The sequence below is a fragment of the Pagrus major genome, chromosome 12 (assembly GCF_040436345.1).
Source record: "Pagrus major chromosome 12, Pma_NU_1.0".
In the NCBI taxonomy this organism is placed as follows: domain Eukaryota; kingdom Metazoa; phylum Chordata; class Actinopteri; order Spariformes; family Sparidae; genus Pagrus; species Pagrus major.
In genome coordinates this window covers 26,023,293-26,038,736 of record NC_133226.1, presented here as the reverse complement: position 1 = coordinate 26,038,736, position 15,444 = coordinate 26,023,293, and the positions used below count along the sequence as shown (strand labels likewise).

Genomic DNA, 15,444 nt, shown 5'->3' with positions numbered 1-15,444 from the left:
TTCATGAGTTTGATTTGATTTTTTCTTCATCTGGGATTATTTGTATCCAAGTTTTACTAATTCAAAATGAGCAACTAGATTTATTTTTTAAATTTTTTGACTAGAATTAATTTTTTTAAATCCAAAAACAACCAACTGACTTCTTGTTACATGAATAGTCTTTTTAAATATTATATTTTTTGACTTTATGAACAAAAACAAACTTGAAATCAAATTTACTTTAAATGCTTTTAACCAATCAATCCTTTCAATTTCAATTTATAAGATAACATAAACTAAAACAATCTGTTATTGATTGGGGAAAATTCAGGTGTTGCGGCAGCATAAAGACAAAATAAGTGCAGATAGATAAAGAAAATAATTAGAAAAATATAATAATTATAAGTGTATGAATAAAAAATCAGAATAGAAACTTTAAAATATTTGATTACTATAAATTTGTGGTTGTTCAAACGATGTCCATACGATTATCTTACCAACAACAAATTAACAATAAATGTACTTTTTTAAAATGTATTTATTTTTAGGGATATGTGTTTAAAGTAACATCAACATTTAGTCGTTTTTAAAGGAGAATGATTAAATAGTTTTCAGCAATTTACAACTATAATTAAAAATCAATGGGGGGTGTAGTGCGCGGTTACTTCCTGCAGGTGGCAGCAACACACCGGCGGTCGATTACCTGCTGATTCATTTAGTACACGAAGAAGAGCAACATGCTAGAAACAGCTGTGAGCACAGAGACAGGGTAGCTAGCTTAAAGTCTGTGACACTAACTGTGTCTTATCTTTAAAAAAACATAAATGTAATGTTTGTGGTTCCGGTCGTAGAAAGACGGGAACAGTGTGACTGACACGCTGCTGTAACCGAGCGACGAGGTTTCTGCGCTGACTGCCCGAACCGGCTAATTATACTTTAGCCGTTAGCTTATTAGCCTGCCAGTCATCTAGCTAGCTGGTCCGTAGCTAGCTGTCACACCGGGTTGTGTTGTTCTTTGTAAAAGTGTGCGTTTCTTTTATAACACATGAGTGTGTCTCTGGTCGTTATCCGTCTGGAATTAGCCGACCAGTCTCCTTCTCCTCAAGGTTTCCGGTACTCTGCAGGTGAGTCCGCTTCCTCACAGTGTCAACGTTTATAAAACACTGCTTTGTGTCGGAGTTAGCCGGGAAGCTAACCAGCTGTGAAGCTCCTCCTGTCGGTTAGCTAGCTCGCTTTTAGCGTGAGTAGGCATTATTTATCTAATTAACCCAGCTACAGCTAATGTGAGTAATGTGTGTCCGTGTTGTTGAGACACTCTGAGGCCCAGTTTGACTCTCTGGTCCCGTTTCTGTCGTCTCCAGTGGAGGACATGTCAGATGAGGAGCTGCAGGAGAAAGCTCTGGGTGTAGCCAAACACACTCTGAGTGGGAAGACGGATCTGGAAAGAGCTACTGTCCTGCACCAGCACATTGGCAGCAGAGCCATGGGGGACATGGTGATAGAAACGTTTGAGCCCAGCCCAGGTGGGGACATGCCCAGGAGAGACACAGGACAATGGTCCTTCATGGTTTACAGCATAGTGCTTTATCAGATTAGAGTCTGTCGAGCTCTTTAAAGATAACATCAGCAGAACTGTGCTTTTCTTATCTTCTTATCGTCAACAAAGCTCTTTTTAAAGATACATTATGCAGGAATTCTGCCTTGAAATGTATGAAAACATCTAGACTTGTGTTTATATTTTGTTATATAATGTTCAAGCCCAGAGAAATCCAAAGTTTATTCAAGGTAATGGTGTGTTTCATTGGGTTGCAGGCAGCCACTTCTTGGATAGAGGACTGTGAATAAAACTTTAAGACATTACATCTTCTGTGAACATTTGTGCCCGAGTCTCATCAGATAAATCTGTACATTAGCTGTAAGGTAATGTTAGTGAATTCAGGTAAACCTCCCACTAAACTCAGCAGAGACTCTGGTTCTGGTTCTCTCTCTGTAACGTTACGTTCATGAAGTAAAGCACATTTCCCCTCCAGCTCCAGTCAGCAGTCGACATTACAGAACTGAAACACCCGACAGTGGAGGAAGATAAATCCACTTTTTAATCCCAAAAGTTAAAAGTTAATCTCTGAGCTCTCCTCCCGTCGGTATCAGAACAGAATCTGATGTGACTCCAGGTGTCTATTCCTCCAAAAGGCCTGGCTCTGAGCCGGTTCTGCCCACTGACTGTGCCCCCCGTGAAGCCTGTCCCAACACTACACGCTGACGTCTTTTGTTTTGTTTTGATAGTGAGCCCCCTAGTGGCAGAAATCACACAGTGTCTGTTCAAACACATCAGATTATAAACTACCGCATCTTGCCTCCAGATAAAGGAGGAGGTGAAGACTCGGAGCAGAACGGTGAACCTCAGGCTGCAAAGACTGAAGCAGACGGTCCGGAGGGCGACAAGGCTTCACCGGACAGCAGCGAGGCGAAAGGCGCCGCTCCTGACTCCCCCTCCAAGCAGCTCCCGGAGCAGATCTCCTTCTTCAGTGGGAACCCTTCAGTGGAGATCATCCATGGTATCATGCACCTCTACAAGACCAAGTGAGTCGATCTGATGAGTTTATTGATCAGGTTATCTGCTGTTTAGAAACAGGATGTTTATTTATTTATTTATTTATTAACTTGTTTTTCTGTCTTGTTGCAGCAAAATGACGTCACTGACCGAAGACGTACGACGCAGCGCGATGGTGTGCATCCTGACGGTCCCGGCGACCATGACGAGCCACGACCTCATGAAGCTACTGGCGCCATTTAATGATGTCATGGAGCATATGAAGATAATCCGGGACTCGACCCCGAACCAGTACATGGTTCTGATTAAGTTCCGTACACAGGTAAGATCTCAGCACGATCATGATGGAGTTTTTACCTGTGGGAGACGTTTTTGGTTACTGTGTGTTTTCTAACTGCAGGAAGTTCAAACTGAACACGTTAGTTTGTCTTTGTCATGTATGACTTCACACACTATCTGATTTAAAGCTGCTTTTTTTCTTCTCCGTCTTCTTTCAGGCAGACGCAGACAGTTTTTACACAGCGTGTAATGGCCGCCAGTTCAACTCCATAGAGGAAGCGGTGTGTCAACTGGTCTATGTTGAGCGGGCAGAGGTTATTAAGTCTGAAGAGGTAAATTCAATTTTATTTATTTTAATCCAATTCAAACCTTCTTCTTTTTTACGACTCAGGGAATCAGTGGAGGGAGACGCTCCTCTTCAGTGACGCCAGACATCAACAGAGACATCAAGCAAACATGTCTTAAAATGTAAATATTTGGTGAAGCTGATACAATTCAGTCAGTTAAACATTAAGTCAGTCCCATTTTGACCCGGACATCAGCTGAAACGCGTAAAAAAAAAAAGAAAAAATCAGTTTTTACAAATTTCCCTGCAAATTTTTTCACTTGAAAATCTTTGCTTGGTGTGAAACGGCTTCAATCGTCAAAATAATTGATTAGGAAAATAATTGTTGCATCCTCAGCCAGAACCAAGTTTCACAGTTTTTGCTCAGGATTGAAAATCTGCAGACTTCGATCTGAAATAACACAGTTTCCTTTCTCTAACCTCCTCCCCTCTGTGTCCTCCTCCTCCTCCTCCTCCTGCCCTCCTCCTCCTCCTCCTGCCCTATGTGTCCTCCTCCTCCTCCTCCTCCTGCCCTCCTCCTCCTGCCCTCCTCCTCCTCCTCCTGCCCTCCTCCTCCTCCTCCTCCCCTATGTGTCCTCCTCCTCCTCCTCCTCCTCCTCCTCCTCCTCCTCCTCCTCCCCTCTGTCTCCTCCTCCTCCTCCTCCTCCTCCCCTCTGTCTCCTCCTCCTCCTCCTCAGGGAGCCAGTCTGCCGGTGATGGAGCTGACCGAGCTGCCAAAGTGCACCGTGTGCCTGGAGAGGATGGACGAGTCTGTTAACGGCATCCTCACCACTCTCTGCAACCACAGCTTCCACAGCCAGTGTCTCCAGCGGTGGGAAGACGCCTCGTGAGTTGTGTAGACACACACACACACACACACTCTCTACTGTGTTTCCTACAGGATGTTATCTTCTGCCTTCTGAAGAACCTCTTCCTCCCTCAGTCTCTCACTGTACCTGATATTTGCGACTAACACTTCTCAGGTTTTTAAAATTGGACACAAACTCATTTCTGACCGTTTGTATCAGGGATGTGAATAAAAATCTGTTTTTTGGATTCAGCTTTGTGGGTGTGAGTCCTGCTGCATGTGTGCAGCAGTTCATGAGATTTAGTTTAAATGTAGTTCTGATCAACAAGCATGTAAATAAAGGAACTTTCTCACCGATCACGTGCTCCCTCACCTGATTCTTCCTCGTCCACTGGTCATTTCTGCGGGCCTCAGGTCATGTGTTGTTTGTTTTTGTGCTCTTTACATCCATTCTTCTGTGTCACAAAGGACCACCACACACACACACACACACACACACACACACACACGCGTGTCACAATAGATGAATATGTGCTCTGTTTCCAGGTGTCCTGTGTGTCGGTACTGTCAAACACCAGAACCAGTGGAGGAGAACAAGTGCTTTGAGTGCGGCGTGCAGGAGGTAAACGTTCTCCATCTTCTGCTGGATCTTCTTTTATTCCTCTTGAGCGTTTGTTCTGAAGCTTTTGTCTCTGTTCTCCGTAGAACCTGTGGATTTGTTTGATCTGCGGCCACATCGGTTGTGGTCGCTACGTTAGCCGGCATGCCTACAAGCACTTTGAGGAAACACAGCATACTTACGCTATGCAGCTCACCAACCACCGTGTCTGGGACTACGCAGGAGGTACTCGGCTTGTTAGTCTGCGTGTGTGTTTTAGAGAGCAGGCACGTGTTGATAGCTCAGGATGCTGATTGTAAATTACAAGATTAAATCCTTTCCAAGAATTTATGGCTCTTAAAGCTGCTTTAATCCATTTTAGCCACTAGAGGGCAGAAGAATACCAAAAAAAAGTCAGCTCCTGTAATCACAACCTTCTGTTGAGTCGCCTCACTATGTTTTTTTTAATCATTATTATTACTTCCTTTATTAAACAGAAGATCATTGAGAGCAAGCTGAGTTTTAGGGGGCCGCCCAACAAATGCCAAATATATGTTATTTGATATGATGGGTATTATGTCCTAAGGTGCTGGAAAAGCTTGAAAATGCATCTTCAAAATCCTTTAAAAGTGCTTAATTTGACTGGAAACATGTAGGAACCCTGTCATCTGTGTGGACGCTTACGTTGTTCTGTTGTCATCATCTTTGACGGCTCTTAAGTCGCCAAAAAAACACCTTAAATATTTACTTAAGCTTAAAATAATGAGGAATATTATGAATAATCACTCCTTTGACACCACATTCTGACCCACGTACTTCAGACTTCAGATGTCGAAGGGCCACAACCAATTTTCATTTTTCTCAAATTACTTTTCTCTGTTAATCAGTTATTTGTTTGTCTCTAACATATCAGAAGAGTTACCGTTATAATTTGTTAAGAGCCAGATGTGATGCATGAAGATTCGTTTGTCTCAAAGAAATTCAGTTTACAGTCATGTCAAACAGCAAATCCTCAAGTTTGAGGAGCCGGAAGCAGCAAATAATTGACACTTTTGCTTAAATGAATAACTGTAAATAATGAAGCAATTATCAAACTAGATGCCAGTGTTTTTTATGTTTCACTAACTGACCGGTCCACGTTGATGTTTGCGGTCGTAGATAACTACGTTCATCGGCTGGTGGCCAGTAAGACGGACGGGAAGATGGTGCAGTACGAATGTGAGGGAGACACCTGCCACGCTGAGAAAATAGATGCACTTCAACTAGAGGTAAGCGCCTGCTGCTCACGCTTTATCTGCTCCATAAACACAGAAATGTTCTGATGGATTCTGCTTCTCTGCAGTACTCGTACCTGCTGACGAGTCAGCTGGAGTCTCAAAGGATTTACTGGGAGAATAAGATCGTCCACCTGGAGAAGGAGACGGCCGAGGAGGTACGGCGCCTCGTTACAGTACGGACGTTAATCGTGTTTCCTCTCTGAAATCGCTTTATTCTGATCGTTCTGTGCACGTAACTCTTTCAGATTAACAACATGAAGGCCAAGTTTAAGGAGACTCTGGAGCGCTGCGATAACTTGGAGCGACGCTTCGGCGACATGAGCAAAGAGAAGCAGGTCATGGAGAAAAAGTAGGTGACGACTGAAGCAGCTGTTGTTTTTGTGGCGTCACGGTGTAGAGATTATTTCATCTGACTGTTTCAGTGCTTTTGGATGCCGTGTCTGTCCTGAGCTGGCTTTGTTTCTGTGTCTCTATCATTTTACAGACTACAACCTCCGTTCAGTAAAAGTTGGGACGCTGCTTAAAACATAAATAAAAACAGTGCAGTCACTTAAACAAACTGTTTACTGACAACAGTTTTATTAAGTGTTCCTGAGCCGCTGTAACATCCCTTTATTTTTACAATCATGTGTTTCACTAAGTGTTGAACGTCGCCTCGTCCTTGCTTGTGAACGACTGAGCCTTCCACCAATCATGATGCTGTCACCTGTTACCAATGAACCTGTGAACGGATCTGTTCGGCTATTACCTTTTCATCTATCTCCACCCTAAACGTAAATTAGGATTAGGGTTATTTAATTTAGAGACCCCCACAAAACTCAGATTATAACTCGAACCCTGTTTCGGGGTGTCAGCGGTCCAGTTTGATACAAAGTGAGCTGTAGTGGAGTCGCACATTTAAAACCAGTCCACCAGTTTCAGAGGTTGTATTTCTTTTTAGACATGCGGTACTTTCTGACATGGTGTGCAGAGGCCTTAAGTCTGGTTGGTCACACGTGAAGCAGCAGGTCTCTTTATTCCCAGCAGACAGTTTGACATGTCTGAACAGGAAACACACAGGTCATAAATAAAACCATTAATTATGTGTGTGAGCTCCTGAGCTGTGGTTTTGTGCATGCCAGCTCGTATTACCATGACCAGGTCCACCTGTGATTTGTTCTACTGAAGGAAGGACTTCTGCAAGCAGAGAATTAAAGCTAAAGTTGTAAGAAGCTGTAGTTTTTTGTTTAAGTCGTCTGTGCTCTTCTGTGTTCAGGTGCGCTCAGCTGAGCAGTCGAGTGGTGAAGCTGAGCCAAGAGCTGAAGGAGGAGCAGGAGATGAACCGCTGCCTGAGAGCCAATCAGGTTCAGCTGCAGTCTCAGCTGGCCGACGAGGAGCGCAAAGGGAAGGAGAGCGGTGAGTGACGAGGAGAAAGAGTTGCACAGAGGTCGAGTTCCTCCTGCTGCACACTGTGGAGCATGACGCTATATAAACAGTCATGGAGGAAGTGGGGAGTGTTTTATGGCTCTGCACTGATAACAGCTGTTTCCCGAAAGCTGTATTTTTTCCAGGTGTCCGTCTGTTTCGGTCTTTGGGGAGTTTCTTCAAATTTATCACAAGGATGAACTGATAAGAGCTCGGTGGTGAAAAGGCACTGTGACGTCACAAACTGTTTATTTAAGCCATGACTCAACAATTCATGATGATGATTATTCTCAAATGTATGTCTGAAAGGATGAAACGATGATTTTATATCCTGAAGGTCAAAGATCAACTTCTCTGTGACGTCATGAGAAAGGTTTGACCATTCGGGTGAACTCCTCACTCCTCCATCAGAGATTTTATTCTCCCTTCACACTGAAAGAAAAGTCCAATAAGACCGGCTAACATCAGGCTTCTGTGTGCAATGTGAACGTGTACAATCAGGAGTTACTCCCGGGTCAGTTAACCCTTCGGCAGTCGGGGGTTTTTATCGCCCTCGGCTCGGCGGGTGAACGCGCTGATGTACTCTCCTCCTCAGGTGCGATGCTGTGACGTGTTGTTGAAGTTAACATCTTTCTGCCAAGCAGCGTGTGAACATCGCTCAGGTGGCGCCGAGTTTGAAAGAGACTGAAGTTAAAGATATCAAAGAAGGAATCGCTGTTTGTGGCGTCTGTGTGGTCGGATCGATGTGCAGCTCGTCAGAGATCAGGAAGAAGTGACGCGTCTCACTCAGAAGCTTCCGTTAGATGTTGTTTCCCTCCAGACAAAATGATGCGTTTAATTCAGAAGACGACTTTTTAAATCAAGTTTAACGTCTTCTGGTTCAGAACGATGAAGTTTATCAGCTTGAATAAACTTCTCAGGACATCTCTACATCTCTACCTGCCACGAGTCTCATTAGCTCATCTGTTGCTGCTTCTAAATAAACTAACAGCTCGATTAACTTTGTGTCACCACCTTGACATCAAAAATAAACAAAGTGAATGTCGGACTGAAGAATCCAGAGGAACAGGAATATTATTCGGGACAGGAATTCTTGGCTGCTTCACATTCAGGTCATGTGTGCCTGAGGCTATTTTTGTTTTCGAGGCCGGCGGTCGGAGAGAACTTCCTCATTCAGACGGTAATATTTGCAAATGATAAACAAATTTCCACTCCAGGTCAGCGCCTGTAGCCGAGTGCAGTCGCATCCACACAGGTGGACGGGAGCCGCTCAGGAAGAGACGAAGATGTGAACGAAGTGTTTGTGCAGGAGGTGGAGAGGATGTCAGGATCAAGTGTTTCAGATACAGAGGCTCAGATCATGTGACGGTTAACGAGCCCTCCTACACTTCAGTCACAGCTACGCCTGAGGGCAACGTAAATGTCAGGTTGGAGGTCCCAACGCAGACTTTCCGTCTACAGTTTAGACATACCTGTATTTTTCCTTCAGCTCGGAGGATGAGGACTGTTTAAACAAACGTTCCCCGGTGTGTGTGCTCTCTGTTTATGTGGAGGAGACACACACACTCGGTGCCATTTCACTTGTTTTGATGAGAGAAGTTCGAACGTTTAATCCACAGCCGGCCACCATATTCTTTCCTGCTGGAGTCGATTTCATCCGAGCACTTTAATTACCACAATTTTCCTGCTGACGTGCAGTAGCGTGACCAGTCTGTTTGTTTGTTTTAAGGGACTTTAGTCAGAGTTTAGTGGACTGATGTTAAGGTTACGCTCGTGCCTGTGACTCAGACTGAATCAACACTGATGTTTGTGTTGCGTTGCTCCGTGAAGACTTTCTAACTTTCTAACTTCAGCCTGAAAAAGACACGTGGAGCTCACAAACTCCTTCATTTTCCCAACAGTGCAGCGACTTCATGTTGTAAAAATATCGGCAAAAATCATTTGAAAATAAAACACAACATGAACTCGATAAAGATCCTTTAAAGTGGGTTAATAAAAGCTAAAGACGGAAGGCTAAACGCCACCACGACATGCTAACATGCTAACATGCTATCCAATTCAGAACACACCCAACGTCTTAGTTTTGCCTGTTAGCTCGTTAGCATTTGCTAAGTAGCAGTGCACACAAAGCACAGATGATCAGCTGATAGATTTGCAGATATTATAAACCAAATGATTGAAGAAATGAATTTGACCTGATGTAGGAAGAGTCAGAGGATGAACCAAGTTATTAAAATTCATCCTGTGGGAAACATGACAGCTGCCGGTTAGCTCATCTGTGGGAAACATTTTTATTTATCTGTTATTTATGATTTTGACGATGATTATGTTGAATCTTCTGTATGTTTCCTCACTCTTTGCACTGCCTCTCTAGTGTTTATAGGTGTTAATGTTTATCTCAGTCTCTTGTATAGACAGGAAGTTCACACAGCTGTGTGTTGACCTCAACATCGAGGCTTGTACATGTACATCCTATAGCATGACAGACACCATTAGAGACTAGCCAGCTAAAGAGCCAGATATTTCATTAAGGAGATGGTCGAGACTCGAGCTGCAACAATTAGTCGACCGACAGAAAAATAACTGCCACCAATTTTGATTGTTAAAGTAATTTTTCATGCCATTTTATCTCCCAAATATAGAGATTTCCTGTTTTTCTCTGTATTACATCGTATCAAACCAAATATCTTTGGATTTACAGAGACATTTTTCACTATTTTCTGACATTTACGACACCAGATGATGAGATTAATCAATATTAGAGCTAAAAAAGACTGAATACTGGACTTAAACTGCACGACCACGTCACAAAGTCCACCGTATAGACTTTAAAGCTACATATGTTGATGTTGTGTTCATTGCTTGTTTCTGCTGCCCCCAAGTGGCCAAAAAAAATCAGTTACTGCAGCTTTAAGAAATCTTATTCTACATCTACGGGAGTTGTAGTTTACTCGCAGGTTATATATTTTTTAAATACATTTAAATGCACCGTTTGTATTTTCAGCAGCCGGGCGTCTCGATCAAAGCAACGAAAACAAGACATAGTTTAATGATGTCATGGAGTTGCACGGGATCATGGGAGTTGTTGTCTTCATTGTTAAACAGCCACCACTGCTGCTGAAAATATGTGATGTAACCCAGGCAGAAACAGATGAGGTCATGTTTTATTTAAGTTTTATTTATGTTACTTGTAATTAAGTTCACCGACTTCCTTCCTCACTCACTGTTGTATCATCACACACTTACCTGGAAGTTTTAAAATGACAGTTTCTCTGGGTTTGAACATTGTTTGAAACAGTTAGGATACAGTAAGAACACAATTCAACAAAATAAACAACAAAGGTTTCGTCGTTTTTTGACATTTGAATGCAGAAATGCTCATTTTTACATCTTTGACATCTGTGTCTTGTCTGGTGTTTTCCTGCAGGCGATCGTAAGGACGTGGCGATCGGAGAGCTGCAGGAGCAGCTGAGAGACGTCATGTTTTATCTGGAGACGCAGCAGCAGATCGAACACCTGCCTCCGGAGGCTCGCAGTGAAATCCAGGAGGGACAGATCAACATCGGAGCCAGCCCGTCAGACGGCGCTCTGGGCTCGGCGGGAGCCGGTCCCTCCTCGGGCCGGGGCAGGAGAGGCCGGGGCAGGAAGAGGAAGTAGGCAGCTGCTAAAAATCTACTGGAACATGCTACAAACTGTCGCTGCCTCTCAGCGTGGACACACGTTGATGGCTGTCCTGTTGTTCACGTGTGTCTGCATCAGAAAGCACTCCGAGGAGAAGGACGATGTTCAGCTGCACAGTTTCACACCTTAACTTAATGTAGCTTCCACGAGACGAGACGTGGAAACATGCTCGGTCATTAAAGACACGACAAGCTTTTCATCTGTGTGATGTAAATCTATTCTGCTAATCCCCAAATCTGAGAAGAGAGAAGAGATAAATAATCTGTTTTATTTGATCAAGATTATGTTCATTCGTGCCCCTGTTGTAGTTCTTCTTATCAAAGTCTTTATGTTGCTTTTAAATGTTAAGATCAATTTCTTTCACGTGTTTGAGTTGAGCAAAGAGAAGCTGGTAGATGAATGTTTGATATCATGTTTTCAAAAATCCTTTTTCAAACTTTTGTTCTGTTTTATTCTTAAGTAAAATGCTGAAATGTGTTTTTAAAGGATTATTTCTAGATAGTGAAAGAAACTTCACTCAGGACGAGACGGAGGTGAAACACTGAAGCATCATGTTGTTGGCAAGTTAAAGACCTCTGACAGGAAGTCTTCAGGGAGGAACAGGAAGTGTCTTTACCCTCTAACAGCGAGGTCAGTGAGTCCCACCCAGGGGTACGTGCACCACGGGGGGTACTGCTGCGTTTGTGAGGACGTCTCTGAGAGGATTGTTAAATAACTCGGATAAAAAAATAGAAATATGAATTTGCATTCAGGATGAAAATAAACACAATTTGGTTTGCAAATAGAGGCGGATCTTCAGTGTATGTACAGTCACAATAACCAATCAGTGATCAGCTGTGACAGCCTGACTCAGCTGCAGAGGAGGCAACAGTCCACACATCCTGTCCTCCAGCAGAAGTTCAGATACTTGTGTAAAAGTAGAAGTACTGATTCAGCTTCTTTACTCCAGTAAAAGTAATAGAGTACAGGCTCTGAATGTACTCAGAGTATCAGAGTAACAAGTCTCCCTCTGAAGGACGTTTGTGGTCAAAGCTAACCGAAGCTCACGTCATATTAATATAATTCAAAGACTATTAAAGTTAAAGGTAGAGTCAGTAGGATTTGTCCCAGCTGTTCCTGAACGCACCACAAAGATAGTTGATTGTTGAGTCTCATTCCCAGGACGTCAAACAGCCACATATTGGGTTGGTAAAGCGTCCCGAGCAGCAACAAAGTGAGAAAATAAGAAAATCTCTGCGGATACGAGACACTAACACGCCTTTTCTCCCCATTCCATCTTGGTGATGGTGTCACTACTGTGGACAAAACAATTAATTGAGGAAAATAATCTGCAGATAAATGAATTACAAGCATAATCTTTGTTTGCAGGACTAGTTATTATAATTTAATCAGCTCAGTAAATGTTAATCCATCAGTAATAACACTGGTGCACAAGTACTTCTAGTTTTTAGTACATGTTGCTGCTCATACTTCACATGCAGGACTTTCACTCTTATCAGAGTATTTTTGCAGCTTTTTCACAGCTCACTACTTTCACTTCCTTTAAGGATCTGAAATAATTCTCCCACCACGAGCGAGACGCAAGGAGGTGAACCATCGAGGTCGTGTTTTCTGACCTTCGCGTGTTTGCGATGTGAGCCTGCAGACATCCGTCCTGTGTACAAAGCACCGATCACAACACATCGTATTGTGAAAACACCGGAGTGATCTATGACCTGACGGGTACGACCCTGGTGGAGGAGAAGAGCTGAACGTGATGTCAGCGTGAAGGACGTGATGAGGTGGCTTCACTCACTCTTAAGTATCTGTACTTTTGAGATTGTTGCAGCCTAAACTTCCAGATTTCATGGCGGCTTTTTCTTTCCTTTTTCATCAATTAACTGCCAAAATAGTTGCAATAAATGTCTTTTTATATTATTGGCTGTTTATCAGTATATGTGAAATTGTAGCTTATGAATAGAGCTCATGATATGAAGGCAAATAGCTTTCAGTGGCTTATATTAAAGTCTTTAGCTTTAGATGGACCTGAAAGGCCGTAATGAGGAACTGTGGTGTGTTTTTATCAAACATCTGGCTCATGAGACGCTCAACAGGAGGACAAAGCAGAATCTTTTGTTCATACCTGAGAGAAATAAGTGTTAAAATGTTGAACTATTCCTTAAATAAAGACGTCAGCAGAGAGCAACTGTCACTCTACCTGTTTTAGCGTACTACCACACAAGCTACGTCAGTGACGACGGATGTGGTTTGTGTGTGTTACGCTCGGGGCCATAAATAAAGATAATGATCGTCATTGATCAAAGGTTTCTCTTTTCAACGTCATTAGTTTGTCAGCGGACTCAATTTCTAAACTAATGTCAGCTGCTGCTGTTCTCTGTTAGCAGCACTGAGACGAGACGCTGTCACACATCCTTTTAGGACCGTCGCAAAAAAAACTGACCCGAGTCCTTTGCAAAGAAATCCACAGTCCAGCAGCATTTAAACGACTTCAACAAACCGTCCACAGGCTTGTTCAGGCAACCGAGAGAGACGGGAAGTACTGTAGATTGTTACATAGAGCCCCTTTAATCTGTTTATTAATCATTTAGTCCAACGTGACGTCTTCAATTTGCTTCTTTTGTCCAAAAACCCAAAGACTCAGCATCAAATCCTCACGTTTAAGAAGCTGGAACCAACAATTATTTGACTTTATTTTCTTGGAAACATCACTGAAACTATAAATCGATTATTAAAGTAGTTGGCGACTTGATTAATTGACGAATCGTTTGACTTTGATGTCCAGCCCTAACTTGAAATCATCGTCATGTCAGTCCACAGAGAGAAGTTATTCTGAATGCTTTCCTCTTTATCCTCCCACATCATTAAACTGTCGTGGGGTGAGAAGTGATACAGATGGTTGTCAGATTGCAGATGAATGACTCGATCACCGTGGGAAACTGTCCTCTGTCACACTAATAATAATAATAAAAATGTGCTCATCTGTAGCAGCTTTCATTGTTAGTGTTGAGGTCTGACTGGTGACTAATCCGTCCTTCCTCCTGCAACATTAACAGTTTACTCGCAGCAGCTTGTTGGACGTAAACTGTGTACAGAGGCTGCAGTGAAGGATGAGTCGAGCTCAGACTTCCTTCTGACGGCGTCTTTATAGTCTGATAGCTTCCTTTTCACACCATTGATATGCAGAAACTCACACTTGAGCTTTTCCTGTCAAGCACTTCTTATCTACTTATCTTATCTGTGATCAGGTTTTATGACTCAACATCAGGTTGAGGTCACCACGTCGAGTAGATTTCTGTTTAATCATGTTTATTATTATATTTTATCATCATATTTATTTTTATAGAATTAATGGCAGTGTTGGAGGAAGTATTTAGATGTTTTAATCCAGTAAAAGTTGTAATATGACAGTGAAAAACTACAATTAAAATGCACATGCTAGCCAGAGCTTTACAACGACAGGGGGCTGTTGTACCTCTTTTGTCCACAGGGGGCGCCAGAATCAACAAAGCATGAAAGTTTTTTACAGCAGCTTTAAGTAAACAAGTATTCACATCAAAATATACTTAAAGCTCCAAAAGTTAATGCAGAAATAGCCTCAATTATATTAGATATTATATTACTGGATTATATATTTATTGATGTGTAATGTGTTTATCAATTTAAAGGGGCAGTTTGTGAGGTATGGCCCAAATTTTAGTTTAAAACATTTTAAAAAATGAATGAAAAATGCTGAGATGTCCATTGAAGTTAGCATGCTAACCAGCTAGCCCCAGCCCGCCCTGTCTCATGATAGCAGTTTCAGCTAAATAGTCTAATAAGTAAACAAAATAAATTCAAAAAATGTCAAGAAATTAGATATTTTTACACGTTTTCCTTACTAAAACAACTGTACACCATCTTAATTTAAGTGTGTCTCCTTACCGAACTAAGATGAGCTTAATCGCCTCGTTAACTCATCGTAAAACATCGACATAAACTAAACCAAACTCATCAAAACAGTCTCGGTTTGTCTTTCCACAATCACCCCTGGTTTGGTCCAAATAAATCCTCAGTTCACAAAGTAAGATGTGAAAATACTCCGGCTTTACGTTTTGGTCTGCTGTGTGTTCTTGTCTCCCAAGACGCTGTAAATCGCCTCCTTACTTTACCACCGGTATTCAATCTGACCTCCATCGCAGCGCAGGCAGAATCCCGTCGGCTACTAGGGCCTCTTAGCTCCACGGCTAGCTGGGCTACTTGCTAATGGAAGCTAGTCGCTACAACCAAAGAGTATAGGTTTTGGAGCTACCTTCAAATTCAGGCCATTTCTTACAAATTGCACCTTTTAATGTTAAAGCAGCTGACGGTGGAGCTAATTTAATGTCTTTATATAATGCTGGATGGCTTTATCCATAAAAATACATAATTTTTTATTAATTTATATTTTGTATTATTAATCTGGATCATAAAATTATCCAGTAACTCAGGCTATCAAATAAATGTAGTAAAAAGTTCAACGTTTGCCTCCAGAATGAAGCAGAAAAGGAGTATAAAGTGGAAGTA

The 15,444-nt window shown here is 42.3% G+C and overlaps 1 protein-coding gene across 1 annotated transcript; it reads left to right on the top strand.

The window, feature by feature from the left end:
- Window positions 1-716: 716 nt before the first annotated feature.
- Window positions 717-11,379, top strand: brap (BRCA1 associated protein). The gene is made up of 13 exons (XM_073478461.1): window positions 717-1,103; window positions 1,341-1,502; window positions 2,340-2,559; window positions 2,663-2,852; window positions 3,028-3,141; window positions 3,833-3,981; window positions 4,489-4,564; window positions 4,648-4,786; window positions 5,699-5,808; window positions 5,883-5,972; window positions 6,063-6,166; window positions 7,073-7,212; window positions 10,649-11,379. Exons 1-13 carry the CDS (start codon window positions 1,025-1,027, stop codon window positions 10,876-10,878), a joined length of 1,803 nt encoding a protein of 600 aa, XP_073334562.1. The 5' UTR covers window positions 717-1,024; the 3' UTR covers window positions 10,879-11,379.
- Window positions 11,380-15,444: the final 4,065 nt, after the last annotated feature.